This window comes from Lactuca saligna, chromosome 5 (genome assembly GCF_052625555.1).
Source record: "Lactuca saligna cultivar CGN05327 chromosome 5, ASM5262555v1, whole genome shotgun sequence".
Classification (NCBI taxonomy): Eukaryota; Viridiplantae; Streptophyta; class Magnoliopsida; order Asterales; family Asteraceae; genus Lactuca; species Lactuca saligna.
The window spans coordinates 85,599,688-85,618,199 of NC_136421.1; the positions used below are offsets into that span (position 1 = coordinate 85,599,688).

General features: G+C 35.3%; 1 protein-coding gene across 1 annotated transcript; it reads right to left on the bottom strand.

Moving 5' to 3' along the window:
• Positions 1-7,074: 7,074 nt before the first annotated feature.
• On the bottom strand, positions 7,075-12,641 carry LOC145048910 (signal transducer, putative (DUF3550/UPF0682)). The gene is made up of 9 exons (XM_078997560.1): positions 11,976-12,641; positions 11,071-11,277; positions 10,540-10,782; positions 9,528-9,594; positions 9,267-9,449; positions 9,087-9,178; positions 8,121-8,309; positions 7,870-8,006; positions 7,075-7,681 (listed from the first exon to the last, which is right to left on the bottom strand). Exons 1-9 carry the CDS (start codon positions 12,468-12,470, stop codon positions 7,495-7,497), a joined length of 1,800 nt encoding a protein of 599 aa, XP_078853686.1. The 5' UTR covers positions 12,471-12,641; the 3' UTR covers positions 7,075-7,494.
• Positions 12,642-18,512: the final 5,871 nt, after the last annotated feature.

Here is an 18,512-nt window from a genome sequence, read left to right on the forward strand (position 1 = left end):
AATGGGTGCTACTCAATCCAACACAGAAGAAGTTGTTTCACAATCCCTTATGAAGATTCAAAGCACAAACTACCTTGTTGATCCTCAAGTCTCATCTTACCCAGAAGAACTAAAGATGTTGAATGTTGCATTGAAAAGATCACCTTTAGCAACTGCAATGTTTAGTTCTTTTCCGGTTCCGATGACATGGTTGTCAATGGCGGTATCAACAGCATCCTACAACTATGCCACTGATGTTATCACCTTCCACATGATGAATAACAAGAGGATTTGTCTTAACAAGAAGATGTTCATTGACTTCTTGAACATTCCCAATAACCCTCCGTTCTTTAAACCAACCAATTCACAGATTATCTTCATGTTTAATGAGATGGGCCATCAACCTACTCTTGAAATGATAAGTGATTTCAGAAAATCAAGTTTACCCTGCATGTGGAACTTTCTCTTTGGTATTTTTCTAAGGTGTTTAACAGGGAGGACTATCAGTCTAGACAGGGGTCGGATGGAAGTGTATGCAATGGTGATGGGTCTGTACTATGATGTGAGTGTTGATTATCGAACTCAATTGTGGAAGGAGTTCATCAAAAGTCTTGAAAACAGGAATGTTGAGAAGGGGATTTCGTTTGTTAGATACTGGAGTCTAATTCTTGAGAAGGTGTATGAAAAAGAAGGTATTCAGGTTCCAGAAGATGGAGAGGTTGCAGATTTTTCATTGTATCAATTTCCAAAAGTGGTTGAAGATGATGAAAATATCTTCACCAACGTAGCTCGCATTCTGGATGCGATGCTTCGTAAAGTGCACTCAACTCACAAAGTTTTGGTTCGTTATATGAAAACTTTTGATCCAGCTGTAGAAACTGGAGTCTTACTGGAAGTTACCGGAGAATCCTTAAAAAAGAAGAAGAAAACACAAAAGAAAGAAAAATTTCAGTCTTCTAAAGTCTCACAAGCTGAAGAGGTGTAAAATGAAGAAATTTCTACAAAAACAAAGGAGATTATACCCTCAAAGTCTGGGGTATTAAAGAAGCTTCGCAAAACTTCTTCTCTTATTATTCACAAGACAGAGATCAGTAGTAAAGGGGCAGCGTTTCGTGATGTTCCAGTTCCTGTTTCTCCTGGCTTAAAGCGAAAAAGAGCTCAAGATGTTGCAAAGCATATGAAAGCAACACTTTCCAAGAAACGCAAGTTAATCATTAGCAACGAATCTTCTAACGAAGAAGTTATTCCGGAAACTCCACCTGTTTCCACAACGGTAACTGTTACTTTTCCTATCATTTCGCAAATCTCTACTACCACATCCACACCACTGGAAGTTACACAAACTTCAGTTCAAGAGGAAGAACTTATTTTTGATAATGTTGTTAACATATCTAATACGGAGACAATTATCAAAAGTATTCAACTCACAGATCCAATTACTTCGTTACCACCATGTCCTTTACCAAATACACAAACACTCACATCATCTATATTTGATCATCCTTTAAAACATCCGTTCACCACATTGTTTCCATCTCAATGCCCTGAAACACCACAACCTATACCTTCGCAAGCTCAGTCTAATGAAGAAACCGAAGGAGGGGGTTTTGGAGGAATGTTTGAAGCAATTCATTTTGATTCAAAGGAAGAGCAAATACCTGATCATATGCTTATATCAGGTAAGCAGTTTAAAATACTAAATCGCAAATTGAATGCCATTATTCAAACTCAAGCAGATGTTGGTACAAAGTCATCTATCTCTGGCTTGGAGGTTGAATCGATGATTAAAGCTGCAGAAAAGCATCTCATTGCGAAAGTTGATGATTCTGACAAAAATAATGAGCTTCGCATTCAAGCTCAAAGAAAATATTTTGATGTTGTTATAAAGGATTTGAAAAGTGTTACAAAAGAACGCCATGTTCTTTTTGTACAAGATGTCAAAAAGGTCAAGGAAGATGTTAACTTCAAGATCGAGGAGTTTAAGGATGAAATTGCAAAAGAAATTCAGGACCTCCTTTCGCAAAATACAGAGGTTCAAAAACGTGTTGATATTATAGTTGGAGCAGTGACCAAGCTTGCCACTGAAAATCAACCGTCTGCTCAACCGATCGAAGCCAAGCATCAAGAGAATAAGGAGCAGTTTTCGAAATTAATTCAGTTGGCTACTAAATTAAAAAGTTGTGTTTCGCAAACTTCTCAACAGATGATTCTTACTCCAGAATTTTTAACTCTCAAAGTTAATACTCTGGAGCAAGCCATTCAAAAAGCGTTGGCCCCGATTACCAACTTTACTTCTCTACTGCCGAAGAATGTCCCACCTGCTTACACAGGGGTGAAAGGGGGAGAAATAAAAGGGAGTAAAGTTGAAGATGCGAAGGTTGTCGGGAAGGTCTATTCTACTCAGCTCAAAACAACTTTGCCAATAATCACGAAACCAATTTCTTCAACAACAGTAACAACAAGGCCAATTCTCAAGGGAATTGTTATAGGGTCAACTGAAGGAGGTAGCTTAAGTGGGAAACCTCAAACTGTGGATGCTGGAAAAGGTAAAGAGATACTTATTGAAAAATCAAAAGAAGAAAAGAAAGCTGAAGCTGAAGTTAAAATGGAAAAATTAGGGCAAGTACAGAGCATCATGAGGCAAAGAGCAAATGACCCACCAACAATGTACAAGGGTGATCCTGTTAAGTTATACTCATATGAAACTATCGAATCTAAAGTCATTGGAAGTCGTTTGTATGAATTTGAGAAAAAGCCAAGAAGAAGTTACGATATTGTAAATTCAGACAGGTGCCAACTTGACTTTCCAATTAATGAGATGATGTTCGTGACAATGCAGTACAAGATTAGTGAAAAATTCAAAGATGCAAATGAATACACTTCAATGAAAATAAGATTTCATGCTGTACTTGCGAAGGATCAGGATGAGGTGTGGTCTTTGATGAAAATTAAAAAGGTGCTAACAATCAAGAAGGATGAACTGTACGAGAACATGCTTCAAAATTTCAGATATTTTGTTGTTCGAGCAGATAACAAGCCTGTTGAGTTTACAATAGCTGACTTTCTGTTGGTGAATATGAATGATCTTATTCAAGTGGCTCTGATCTTGAAGGAAATGGAAGAGAATAAATTCAACGGATATGATACAAACGTGTTCAAGTTTGGTTTCGCACATATCAAGAAATTCATAGATAACTACTATGATTGCTTGGCGTTAACAGATGAAGAACTTGCATCTGGTCGGGGAAAACAAGTGACAGTTCCTTGGGAGTCTACTTTATCTCAAACGGAATTAAGAAAATATTCAGATGGAGAAATCTGCCTTAAACCATCTGGCATGGGTTTTGCAGGGAAGGATACAAAAGGGAAGCCAAAGAAATTTTTGTTCAAAGTCTCAGAAATTGAAAGATATACAACTTCGCAATATATGAATTTCATAGTTCATATGAATAATTGCTCGAAGAACAATGAAGGAGACAGGAAGGAGCTCAAAAAGATTATTACATGGTATTCAGAAATCAGAAGAACAATTAACTCAGCTATTCAGCGTCTCTCAGACTAAATAGTTTTGACTGCTTACAAAGGGGGAGATTGTATAGACTATAAGTTGTAAAAGTCGAAATAGTTGTTTCTTTTGTTTCGTATATTAGTTATTTTACTAAGTCTCTTCTTTTGTACGAAGCTTACATTTTATGACTTAGTATATTTTTTGTACACTCAGGTTTCCTATAAATAGGGACTAAGGATAGAAGTAGAGTAAGAACACTTTTTCTCTATGCTTATTGTAATCAGTTTCTTCATCAATATAAGATCTGATTAATATTTACATCCTGTGTTCATACTTTTCATTCATATAAATCATGATTGCATTCTTAAATCTCAATAACAATTCTCATCAGCTATGCCCCGTCCCATCCAGAGTCCGAAGCAGTCGAGGATGCGGCCACGCATGACGCACGAGTACGCCCAGCTTACCGAGGCGGTTCCCACTCCCTATAAAAGGGATGTGAGGGTTCCAAAGAAAAGGGCCAATTCCTCTCATCTTTCTTGCATTTTTTCCTCGTTTTCCATGCACGTGCTATCCCGAAGTCCCGGTTACCTTGCTCAAGTCCCGAAGGTCGTTTGTGCTCCCAAGAATCCCGAGAAAATCCGCTTTCTCGAGTCGAAATTCTGCTCGGTTTTCATCTCGCCTTCTTCGATCTTTCAAGTGAGTTTATACCCCTACAATCCACAATTTTAAATGTTTTATAAATACTTTTATATGCTTTTAAAGGGAGGGAATGCAAGTAAAACACTCGATTATTATTGTGTGTTATATAATAAAGTTTCATTATACGTTTTTTATCAATGGAATCATATGTGATTTATAACTATTATAGGGAAACTTTCGTATGCAAATTATACCACGATAACATCTTATCTTTTGAAATAAGAAATGATTTATGTATTTATGTAAATCAAACACTCTGTTTATACTACTGGTATATGTGTCTAGTTTTGGCACTACAAAAATTATACTTTTCATAACAAGTGAGCATTTTCACTAGGGATTATTATACAAACGAAACGCACTTTTAGAAAACTATAATAGGTATAGTTTTACGAGAACACTACGAACTTTTACATACTGGAAATATTATTTCAAGAAGTTACTTTCATATAAAAGAACAAACGAACATTTTCACACGTAAATCTGTTTTATACTAAATTTTGTGAGACATTAAACTTCACGTACGCTCAAGTACACATTTCAAGTCCTGTATTATATACCAAAATCCCTTGGAGGGGGAGCATGGTGTTTGTGTATAGATCTATACGGGATTGACAACCCTGCACCCTGACTGTTAGCTACAGTACAACATTTGGGGTAACAAACGTCAGAACATTCCAACACCTAAAGAACGTTGTGTATAGGCATTTCTAGTCAATAGCATGGTTATAAAACTCACATAGAGTATTAAAAACACATTGATTTACGGGGTTTTTCAGATGTATTGCAGGTTTTATACGTACATAAATTAACTACTTTAGGCATGAAAAACCAAATTGTGACACAAGTTTGAAACTTCTAAACCACTACTCACAGATAGGAAAACATCAACTTTCTAACAAACACTGGTTTTGATTTAAGGCTACATTTATACCAGTAGGAAATATGAGATTTTCTAGAAGCTAACAAACAAAAACAAACCATTTCATTTTAGTTCATACAAATACTATCATTTAATACTTATGAAACTCACCAGCTTAAATGTTGATCTATTCTTTCAAAACTACTTGTATGACCCAGGGACTCAGTAATTGCAGGTACCAAACAGCTTTTTGAAGAAGGAACGTTGCAGCGCCAGTTTAAATTCATATTTTTTGCATCATATTGTAATTGGTTTTGAACATGTACTCTTTTAACAATGTAAACTTTCAATTATATATATGATGGATGTATTGCTTTCTTTACTATATATTCATTTGTTACGTTACCATAAGAAGTCATCCGCCCTCGAACGTTTCCGCCGTTCCGGTTTGGAGGTGTGACATATATATATATATATATATATATATATATATATATATATATATATATATATATATATATATGATAAAGTTACAATAGTGTTTTGATTATAATAAAAATGAACTTTCTACCTTTGTTTTTTAGGATGTTTCATTGTGATTATATATATATATATATATATATATATATATATATATATATATATATATATATATATATATATATATATATATATATGTTCCGGCGGGTAGCGGTTCCGTAAAAATAAAAACCGAAAACGGAACCGCTTAAGGCGATTCCGATTCCGAAACCAGCAGTTCCGATTCCTAGAATAGTTCTGCCGCTCATCCCTAATTCTAAGGTATCACAAGGGTTGACCATGTAAAATCATAGTAACTGTTAATCCGATTGCGAAGAACTAATTTCAATGACTTTGTTTTAAAGTCATTAAGAGATGGCTGGAATAGTTGTTGCAAATATATATTAGAATATAATAGACACATGTCTATACATTTATAAAAGAGAAAATTACAAATACAACCTAATCCATTGATTATTTTGTGGAAAATAGCCAAAAAAAAAAAAACCTAAATTACAAATATAGCTACAAAAATCTATGAATTTAACATTCCATCTCTGAACTTACAATAAAGAACAATTGTGCTTTAGCGATTTGTACGTTTGCAAATGGATTATTTGTGATTTTACAATCCATCAGTGATTTTACCTTTTTCCAGATATAAAAACGTAATTTTTTTTATTTCATTTTTTTACTTCATTTCTCTCTCTAGAAGCACTATGGACAATTTCATGAACAAAATCGGTAATATATAACAAATTTACTATTTAAATTATAAAGTTATTCAAATAATAAGCACTAATTATTACAGAATTTAATCTGTTATACGAGTGGTAGCTGTATTCATATTCGACTCCTAGCAATTTCCATATGCACACATTATTGGATATGCCGACTCATATGTAAATTATAGAAAATAAAAAAGTTATAATTTATGAAAATTTTATTTTCGTTCTAAAAGAATTATATTACATTAGTAAAGAGATCAATGTCGTATATGATTTTAATGTCAAAAACTTTTATAAATAAAATTATCACAATTAATCAGGTTTTCTAAAATTACATAGGTTATTGTTAAAATTTATTGTCGGCATTGTTCATAAATCCGTCCATAATGTTTCTAGAGAGAATTCTTCAAAGAAAAAGTGAGAAAAATGAATCAAAAAAAAAATTACGTTTTTATACCTGAAAAAAAAAAATGAGTTTTAAAACCGCAAATGGACTAGTCCATCTGAGGATAATCCATCTGCAAACGTACAAATCGCTAAAACACAGTTGTGCTATAGCAACATGTACGCTTAATACATGTGTAATTTTGATGGCTATATTTGTAATTTGGGTTTTTCTTTTACTATTTTTCACAAAGTAATTAAGTGTTTTTTTGTGCTATATTTGTAAAAATGATTCACAAAGTAATTAAGTGTTTTTTTGTGCTATATTTGTAAAAATGACAGTAGCAATATGCGTATCAATAAAAACTCGACTACACTTCCATATTCGAACATAACAAACCAAACATCAAATTTGACAATAATATCCAAACACAATCACTACATATAAACCAAACAAAAGTAGTTTCTTAACTAATCATACCTCTTCCTACCCAAAGCAAAAACTTTAGCATACTTTAATGTAACCTTTAGCTGCCGTTTTTTTCCCAATAACATAATAACAATTCACAAAGTTCAGAGATTACCTTAACACCCCCGCCCTCAGCCCTGTCTACCTACTTCCCTTTCACAAATGACAAAACCTATTAAATACAAACTCAACTCAAGTATGCTGTTGTTTTCAAAGCTTTACACCAAACCCAAACAATTTATACGAGACAACTTTAGGGTATATAAACAACCCCCCCGGTTAAGATGAATGTACATATAAATATAAATATTATCTGCTGCTTCTGAATCTATAACTATTATGGCTATAAACTGTCGAACCGAAAACAATGTGAAACCTTTAGATGCTCTGCAAGCTTCATGACGGCGGATTGGACGATTCCGGAGTTGGGAGAGACGGAATCGGGAAGCTCTGGTAAGCACACAGGGACGTAATGGTCATTTTCTTCTCGACGCCGGAAACAGGTAAGAACAGATCGACAGAATATAAATCTGTGAAATAAATAGAATCAGTAACACTAACAGGATTCAGAGTTGCTTTTATTGATTTAGGCCCTGATATTATAATAATCATAAAAACTAGTAAATAGTTGAATAGCTATTAGCTAAATCGATAAAATGGTGTTTTATGCATGTTAACATTTTTGAAAAAAATTATTAAATGATAATAGTTTTGGTACCTGAGAATAATCCTTCGCAACAAAGGTTCAGAGAGAACTTGGGCCCACACTAAATCCAGGGTAGTTGTAGTACAAAGTATTGTTTCCCACTCTGCAAAGGCGTCTGAAACAATACTTTCTGCATCTTCCATCAAATCCTGGAAGCATACAAAGTTACAAACAGATATCAGAAACAAACCCATAGAAAATATCGGATTCTAGGCCGTAAAAACCCAAATTTTTTTTTTTTTTTAAATTTGTTGCATACATACCGCATCATCATCAGAAAAAGTGAGGCCAAAGATTTGCCAGCATGCGCGTAATGGAGCAGTCAAGAAGAGGGTGAATTGACTTCCATTTTGTGTGATGTCAGCACTGGATTCTGATTGACTCTTGAATGTTGGTCTCAGTGGTGAAAGAAGCAAGGCAGCTGGTTCTCCCCTTTCTGCCCCATGTAAAACCTGGAAAATAAAAACGTAACTTATTATTCAAGAAATACAGGTCCTGTTATTATTATAACTCCTTACATTATTAAAAGAGTAAATTACACGAATGGTCCCTGTGGTTTGGGGTAATTTGCACGCTTGATCCCTAATTTATTTTTTTAACTCGAAAGGTCCCTATTGTTTGTTTTTGTTACACACTTGATCCCTAGTGTTTGTCTTTGTTACGCATTTGGTCCTTATCTTACCTAAAAAGACTATTATTTAAATAATGAAAAATGATGTGATAGGTAAGGTAAGGTTAGGGAGGTAAGGATTTATTTAAATAAATTAAACAATCAAGGGAAAAATAGTCTTTTTAGGTAAGACAGGGACCAAGCATGTAACAAAAACAAATAGTAGGGACCTTCCGAGTTAAAAAAATAAGTTAGGGATGAAACGCGCAAATTACCCTAAACCATAGTGACCATACGTGTAATTTACTCTTATTAAAACTACAAATTAATGAAATGTATGTCAAGCCAATATAAGTTGCTTTTTATGTATTTTGTATTTCTCCTGATATCAAAACTGTATAACCATGAAAAATGTTATTTTTAAACTATTAAAAAGGATAATGACTTGATCATTATGAAAAAGAATTAAGTTGCTTAATCGATAATATGATGAAAGTACAAGGGCGTTTTTGTAATTTGCCCTAAAAATAAGGTGATGACATCTCTCCGAAAAAAGCTAAATTAAAAAACAACTATAGTTTAAAAACTAATTGTGATACACGAGTTTCGACAAACCTGCCTTGAATGAATGGCTGTTGTCGCTATCAATAATGAAAAAAGCAGGTCTTCGAGTAAACGGGATTAAATCAGCAGGAAAAAGATTATTAGAACCTGGAAAACAAAAAACATGAAACAAAGTAAAATTTCACAATAATTTTAGCTTCTGATATGAAGATGATAAAAATACGTTAATTTTTACCTGCATTTCTGGTGGGCCCTAGCCAGATAGAAGTTTCAGAGGGATGACTGGAACTTCCTTTCCCATTAACATGAGTTTCAGGCATAATGTAGTTACTGCGTTCATGAACAGTGTTTAACTTTACAGATGTTCTCACACTTCCTGATATTTGTTTATGTGGAACAGTAGTTTGACCAGAATCCCCTGCAGAGGGTAAAAAGGTCATTATGTATGGCTATAAATCATGTTTTATGGTGGACAAGAATGAAAAAAGAAGGTAACCTGAGGCTGCTATGTATATAAGCATAACACTTTCTGGAGGGAGTTCATCACAAATTGCAGCCAATACCTGAACACACCAATCACATTAGACTCTGATTATGCTGCAGGAATGGAATGGAATGGAATGAGTCATTACGTTCCATGAGCATCTTTAAAGGGTTTCCATGTGAAAGTGGAATGAATTTCTATATGAATTGTTTTTATGTTATATGTACATATGATATATAGTTAGTTTTGATTCTACTTTATAGTTTATACACCATTTGATAAGAGCATCCACTATAGGAGAACTTTTTGGTGGAGCTTTTACATGAAAAAACTTTAAATGAAAAAGTTCAGTATATCTCCACAATAGGAGAGCTTTTTCAATTAGGTTTTATGTGATGTGTGTATAAGTTTTCTATTTACAGTTGTTTGAAAACCTATGGGACCCACCACTTCCACAATCATTGAAAAAGCTTCTAAATTTACAATCTCTTTAAAAAAAAAAAAAAAAAAAAAAAAACTTCTCCACTAGCCTTTCAATTTTCAAGAGCTTTTTGGTTTGAAAAAACTCCTATTGTGGATTTTCTAATAATTAATGAATTTTGTATTTACAAAAATAGGTAAACATAATAAAAAATGACTAAAACTTAAAACCCAAATTAGATTATAACAAAATACATATTTTCTACGTATTCTTAAGAATTCGTTACTAATTTAATACATAACTAAAAATAGGTTATATTTGAAACAGAAAAAAAAAAAGTACCCTTGCCTAAGGAATGAAAATTAACAAAATGTAAGGAATCACATGCCAAATCCATTCCATCAGACAAAAACCAAAAAACTTGCTTTATTCCAATGGAATGAACCATTCCATTCCATTATACTAGACACCAGCTTAGTGATTAAGGAATATGTGGCCTTCTATTAGAGCAGTATCATATTCATAGACATACACTATGGAGATCCAAGAAATGTTCAAACACTGAAAATTCAAGAGATGAATGAATAATTTAATTGTACTCACAGCTAGTAACTGTGTTGCAGAAGGGCGATAAAGAACAGCCTTTTTGGGATTTGGAGGCAAAGATGGATCAGTCATATCTGCCACCAAATTAATATCAATTAATCCTGAAGTGGCAGATTGATCGGTTGAAGTTCCATTGTCATGAAATTCAACAGTTTGCTTCTGATAAAAGGATCCACTCGGTTCCCATTCCAAACACTGAAGCATTCTGAAGGTATCTGTTGTAAGTTCTGCAAACTTAACCTGAAATATTAATCAGTTTCTTGTTTTTCTTTCTTTTCTAGAATAAATATGACCATTTTACCCTTGCACTCTAAAAAATAAGTTTCACAATATGACCATTTTAACCTTAATATGGAGGGGATTAGGTATTTTGCTGCTTCTTGTTTTTGGATAAAGTGGTTAAATGGGTGATCAAATTTTTGTGATAATAGAGTGTTGTATAGATAAAATAGACTGTTGCTTTTCAGAATGAATGAAGATTGAAGCATTCTGATTAGAAGTGAAGGTAAAATGGTAAATAAAAGTTACCTCATTCCGGTGATAGCTCATGAGCAATGCATCTCGCAGCTTTAGAACTTTTTTTGCATGGAAACGTGCCACATATGGAAGTGAAGTCGGGTAAGAATCGAACATAGCACAATATCGCAAAGGCCTAGTATTTGAAAAGGCTGAATCAACTTTCATAAACCGCACCATTTCTTGCATCACCACCTTCCATTCCTTAAAGGTTGTATCCTGCAAAGATAAGGTTCATAAAATCAAGCTACATTTGCTATAGTATGCCTATGTGAACTCAAAATCTACCCACTGATTTGTGTTTATGATAGTATCCTACTCTTATTTCTTCCTATGAGTAAACACAAAATTAACATCACAAACAAAGAAGATTCATCTATGTGGATGCTAAAGTGTTCATGGAAAGAATGGCATTCTACTAACTAGAAGATACAAAAACATCCTAACAACTGAGTGATTGTGTCGCCATTGATTGACCTTTTAATACTCACGATGTTTCACTTACTTTCACCTGATTGGGATCTTTAAAATAAGAATCGCATGATCACAAGTTTCCAACTTCTACAATTAAATTGAAAACTTTCTCCAAATACTACAAACAAACTAGCTATCCAATCAGTCTCTAACATTGTATAGATGAAGTAGCCAGCCACTATCAAAGTCCATAGAGTTTAAATGATGACAAGCAAAAGTTCTTTTGTTATTCATCCAAAACTAGCTAAATAGCTAATTAATAATTACTACTTTATAGTATATATGTTTCGCTTTGTAGTATTCATAAAGTCGATACATCCCAATCAAACAAATTTACCCTAAAGCAAGCATTTTTCAGAAGAAAGTAACTCAAATTAGGGTCATAAAAGCTTTAAATAATCAAGATGGGTAGGGAGACTGTGAGTGTGTATAATTTAGCGTACCGGAAACTGGGCTTTGCTATCCTCCACAAGCGCCTTAAACCGGTCTAAAAGAAGCTTAACCATCTCCCACCGATTCAAAATTAAGGAAACCAGCAAAAACCTGGCGTAAAACCTTAATTCCTTAAACCTAAGCCCTCGATCTTTCAAAGCCTTGAAACTCGAGCCTTCAAAGTACCCTCGGTTCAATATAGCCTCGTAGAAAATGTACGATTCCAGCAAGAATCGCGCCTCACTCGTCCTCATGTACTGCACGAAGTAAAGCTGACCAATTCGAGAGGCGATCTCGCCGATTTCCCATCGCTGAAGTCCCGATTCAACGAGTTTCGATCGGTTTTTTTGCTGGTAATCCCATAGCTTCATGTAAGCCTTGAATACCTTGGGGAAGTAGTGGTTGGGACCACGTCCATACGACGGAGCGTCGCGGACCTTGGCGAACTTTCTCTCGGCGCTCTCCACTAATGCCCTGAAGGTTTTCGGAACGGCGTCTTCAGCCATTAACACTTCAACCGGATGTCTTCAATCACCACCATTTGCCACCGCAATAAATCGCGGAAAGGAACAGCTGGTAATTGTATCGTGTGGAGAGAGAAAGAGAGAGAGAGAGAGAGAGAGAGAGAGTGGTTAGTTGGGTTTTGGGGTTGGACTTTTTCCGTCTTTAGTCAGCAAGGAGCTGGCGAATCTGTTGAATTTAATACAAAATACTAAAATTTTCCTTTTGTTTTCTTTCAGCGATTAAATTAACTACTAAAATAAGTTATTGACTTCTATAAATTTACGACTACTAAACATATTAATTGATACATGTCATAAATGAACAAGATTTTATATCTTAAAGCATTTTTATTTTATTTTTTGATTACAGGAAGCAGGTTTTTAGCTTAGGAGGAAAAGGAAAAACAAAAAATAAAAAATAAAAATAAAAATAAAAAAACATTAACAACTTTATATCCTACTATAGCATTTTAATATGGGATCATAGCTCTATTATATCCATCTTAATTGTAGACCTTTCCATTTAGGAGCTTAATCCATAAGAATGAAAGGGATTATACCTCATGAGCCAACACCAAATGCAACTTCAACTTTGATGAGTAAACTCTAAGGTTCTTATGGATCCATACCACCCAAATGAACACCAACATTATGGCTTCGTGAATCAATGAGAGTCTTTAATGACCATCCAACTATGATTTACAATTCAACAACTCATGAACCTAGTAGAGGGGTAATCTAACAAACATCACCAACTACAAACTTGTTGTCTGACTTCTTTCGACACCGGACACTCTACATATATATGGTTCATCGTTCTTGGGGCTCCATTGCATGTCCTACATATGTTTGTTGATCCTATACCGAGTTTATTAAGATTTTCCATAGATGGAAGCTTACCATGACAGATTCTCCAGGCCATATTTTTAGTTTCTCAGAGGATTTCAAGACAAACTACCATCAGATTGTGGGAGGATCAACTTATCAATGAGATTTCTGAGAAATGCGACTGTGTAATTCCATGAGGGGTCTAACAACCATTTAAGCTTATTTGATCCATCATAAGTGATTATTGATTTAAACTGATCTAAAAATGCCTTATTTTCATTCTCTAGTGTTTTAGAGATATTAGCAATTGATCCCCAACATCATCTAATACAACAAAGAAATGTTTATTAATCAAAAACTAATTTCAAACTACAAAATTTGTAGCCATATATAGAAAACTTGGGCTCGTAATGGAAACTAAGTTTGTTGTGATATCTGAAGCATAAAATTAGTTATGAAGTTGTTCTAAAGGGGACGATTTGAATGGTTTTTTATAGTAAAGTAATTTGAGCATATTATGTTCATTCGGTTTTTAAATTATCAAGCGGACTATTATGTTCCGAACAAGTGTAGGCTAGTGTTATGTTCATGTTGTATGCATCCTTTTAGCATGTTTTTGTCCCTTAGAAAATATCTTTTAGTGGTTTTTACTTATTCATTTTGATAAATTATGGACAACCCATTTAAGTCAGAGAATGCCCCATACTACTTATGATATCTTTTTCAGGGCCAATGGATTGGGACTGGATTGAAAGGATTTGAGGATGCTCTTAACAGTGCGTAAGAGCACAACCGGAGCTATGAATTGCTGATAAAAGTTGAGCATTGAAAGGAACCAATTGGATTTGAAGATTTAAATTTTAATTTACATGTCAGTGTTTTATGTTACACGAAGAGTAAAACTCCACGAAGTATATTTAGACGATTATATGACTAATAATCGACCTCAATCACTTTACACGGCCGTGTAAGTGTCCCAAACTCTTAAAATAATATTGTACTTCATTAAACCAACTGGGGAAATATATTTTACATGACCATATTGATGGGTTATTTAGGTTACAACAACAATGCTCAAAACGGAAAATACTAAACAATTAAGAATTTTGGCACATGCAACCGAAAGGGATCTATGTCTAACGAAATCGAAATTCATAAGGGAAAGTTACATAGCTTTTGATTTGTTGTAGCTAATAAATCAAACCAATCTTTCTTCAATAAGCTCTTAGAAGCAAGCACTAGAAATTTTGTGCCTCTGATGGTTCACACCAAAACTCTAGCAACTAAGGAAACTTGAAGATAGGGGAGAAGTGAGGAAACTTTTTGGCTACTCTTAGCAAAAGGAGTGGCCGAAAATATGAGGATAATAGACCTTATTTATAATTGTAGCATTCCATTTTGGATTGTCCCTTATTAGGGTTTGTGGGCCACGAGTCGGGCATGAGGAAGTCTCAGGTTGTGGCGAGTTGCTGGGATCGTAAGGCATCTTGTCACCTGTTTGTAAAAATCAGGATCTTGAGAATCTGAAGTTATATCAAAGAAGCTATGATAGTTTGGGAGTTATGGAAAGTTGAGTCCTTATGGAGAAATGAGTAGCATCGGGTACACTGGGCGTATGTATAGTTACGCTTAGCGTACCTATAAGCATGGATTGGACGCGAGGACCACCTAGTACGTTGGGCGTACCAGAGGGTACGCTGGGCGTACTAGGCGCTGAAGGAAAAACCCTAATTCAAGTGGTTTCCCTATTTAAAGGATGAGATGGTCTCATTTCTGGCCACCTTCCTCAGCCATTAAACCTTCTTAAACCCTAAAATAACCGTTCTTGAGCTTGCGGGTGGCCATGTTGAGCTTGTATGTGTTATTGTGGGCTCTTTGGAGTTAAGAAGGAGCATGAAATAGAATGGAGTTGAAGTCCATGCCTTGGATTTGAGCTTTCTTGGGGCTAGAACATCATTTGAAGGTAGAAAGCTCAAAGCTTTCCCATTCTTTTTTATCTATACTTAGTATGGTCCATTTTAGGGTATTATGTCCCAAGATTTGAACTTTGTGAGTTGGTGAACTCCAGAGCTAAAAGACATGTCCTTTTAAGCATATTTAGTGGTGGGCAACCATAAAAATGAGATCTTGATCATGAGATTCAACCCATGCATGACTTATGTGCATTTTGGGTTAAGGAAGTAAGAGTTTCATGTGTTGTGACCTTATCAGCCATTCTAGGGCCTAAAGTCGTCAACTTTATGGAGTAGGTGTGACAACCCGAAAATTTTTCCGTCACGATAACCTGTCCCCGTCAGCGAAACCTGTCTATCTTTCAATTTTCCGCTAACATTTTGGGTTAGGTCATTTAATTTAAGACTTTTATAATGACCTCGTGAGTGTCCATATTCATTAGTAACGCGTGAAAACACCCCAAATTATTAATTGGAAAACTTTTAGTTTCGACCGCGTCGGTTTACGGTAAGTTAATCGGGTACGACCAAAAGCCCCGTTTAATGTCAGTATCGGGGAGAATTCCACCGAGCCCCAAACCTAAACGATATATAAGGTTGAGTGGGCTTCATTTGAAGATTTTCCACTCTCTCTCTCTCTCTCTAAAAACTCAATCTATGATCCAAAATCACCCATTTCAAGCCCCAAATCAGTAAGTTATCCATCCTAACTCATAGATTAACAAGTTTAGCTTGCAAATTCGTGGTTAAATCATGAAATAGGACCAAGGACATGAGTTTACGGCCCTGGAACACCCTTAGGCCGCAAACTCACATAGATGGGGTTTTTAAGCCTCAAAACCCTTCCAAACCAGATTTGGAGCTTAGATATGACTTAGGGGCTTACAATACTGGACTTAGAGCATCAAAACCTTATCATTTGAAGAGTAAACTTGAGTTTACAGCCGAAGATCATGCTTGGACCGTAAACACCATTTCATAGACCGTAAACCCCTTTTAAGGTGTTAAAAATGCCCCTTAAACACTCCTAAGCCTTGGAATAAAGTCTAGAACCATCCAACAATGTGTTAGGGACCTTAAACTTAAATGAAACCACCCCCTTAGGAGTTCACGGTCATAAAACCCCCAAGGAATGGTTCATGGGCCGTAAACTACTATAAGTTGGTCAAATGGTGCCCTAACTTCCATCCAAGGCTTGTATATTAAGTTAGAATCACATGTGATTAACCTAGAACCACCAAAACACAAAAGGAATGGGTATGTAGGAGCTTATGGCCGTAAACTCCTAGTTTACAGTCACAAACTCCATTAAATGGGTCCTTTGGTGGTTTAATCCCTTCCAATGCCTTAAAACCAAGCCTAGCATTACCCCACAAGAGTTGTAAGACCATTAGGCACCCAAGAACCCCCCACCATGAGTTTACGGCTGTAAACTCATGGGGAGTTCGTCATTGGGCCGAAAACTCCATTAGGAGTTTACTCTTGAAGAGCAAACTCCATATTCAAGCCATACACACCCTTAGATGTGTGACAACCCAATGTTAATCGGTTATATAATCCCGTTTTCACTAACGGAATTCATCGCTTTATAAAAGGTTCCGTAATATTGGGAGTCGTCAATAAATAAAAATCTATCTATTTATATTTCATGTCATTATTATTTAGTATAAGTAAATATAACTTGTTAATGTTAATCTCGTTAAACAAAATAAAGTTATATTACTTTTCAACCACTTCACCCGGGTAAAAAGTTTAACCCCATTAAACTTCAACATCGGGTAGTCGTGTATCGGGTGCAACACCCGAGGCATATATAAAGGAAATGAATATCACTTTGCACATTTTTACCACCCAAACACACTCTCTCTCACTACTTTCTCTCTCTAGACCCGATTTCAACTCCAAAACCGCGATTTCCGGCTTCCAAACGTAAGATTTTCCTTCCTAACTTGTTCTAAACATACATCATTGTGTTTATAGCTAGAAAATCATAAGATTGAGGGGTAAACAAGGAGTTTACGGCCTAAGAAGCTCCTTAGGCTGTAAACACCACAAAACATGGCCAAAGTCCCATTTTTCCTTCCATTAGGCTTGTATACCAATTAAGGAAATTACCTAAGAGGGTTTGGACATCAAAACACAAGTTTTTAGTGCACAAAAGAGGGTTTACGGCCCAAGCATATGCTTAGGCCGTGAACACCCATTTTCCATGAGAAATGGCCCCAAAAACTCATCCAAGGCATGTTAGAATTTAGATATGAATTTAGGAAATGCTTAAGGCCATTAAACAACACATTTTGAAGGATGATATAGAGTTTACGGCCCAAGCATAAGCTAGGACCATTAACTCCCCCAAGCAACACTAAATGAAGGTTTAAACCCCCAAATTGGTCCTAGACATTCACTAGAAAAATATAGGGGATTGATTTAAGGCCTTAGCATCCATTTTTGGGAGTGAACAAGAGTTCACGGCCAAGCCTAGGGTCTTACGGCCGTAAACTCCCAAGGAGTGGCCTCTGGGCTGTAAAGTCCTAGGGAGTAAACTCTCGGACTCCCCCGTAACCCCTTTTTGGCCTTGACAATCCCCGAGAACCATTTCTAAGCCTTAAGACCTCGAATCAATGCTAGAATATCTAAATGTTTTAATAAAAAGCATAAAATGGCTAATTTCTTGTAAAACACATATTCCATATGTTAATAGGGTCTTAAAAGGTGTACAAGTCCTTATTTGGCACCAAACGCTCAACCGACACTTTCACCCAATTTACCCGATTTACTCGGTTTCAGGTGAGTTCATACCCTTTTAATGAACCTTTCAAATGTTTTTATATGTTTTAGGGGGGATACAAGTCAAATATACATGTCTATGGAAATTAATCACATGTGATTCACTATCCGTAGTTCAAATCACATGTGATTTACCACTATGACTTATAAAGGGATTTTGCGTTTTCAAAACTATTTTGGATAAATAAACAATTTTCTAAATGTTCCCTTTGGACAAGATTTTTATTAAATAGATTTTCTTATAAAATGTAACCACACTAATATATTTATATAAGTAAGACTTGAAGGACTTAGGACCGATGGCTCGCCTTATTTCCTGTTCTTGTTTGATTAAGGGATTAGGGTAGGTGTTATCCGTCTGACTGTCATTGATTTCTTAGTTATATATCATGTATATTAGTGTTGGATACGAGTATTTTCATTCCATTTGATGCCTAAACCACTAAATTGACAAGAACCATACACATTAAGTTAACTA

Coding starts and splice junctions, on each gene's coding strand:
- LOC145048910 (XM_078997560.1), bottom strand. CDS start 12,470: ATGGCTGAAGACGCCGTTCCGAAAACCTTCAGGGCATTAGTGGAGAGC. Junction 9,450..9,527: donor TATATACATAGCAGCCTCAG/GTTACCTTCTTT, acceptor TACCCTCTGCAG/GGGATTCTGGTCAAACTACT. Junction 9,179..9,266: donor AGGGCCCACCAGAAATGCAG/GTAAAAATTAAC, acceptor TTTGTTTTCCAG/GTTCTAATAATCTTTTTCCT.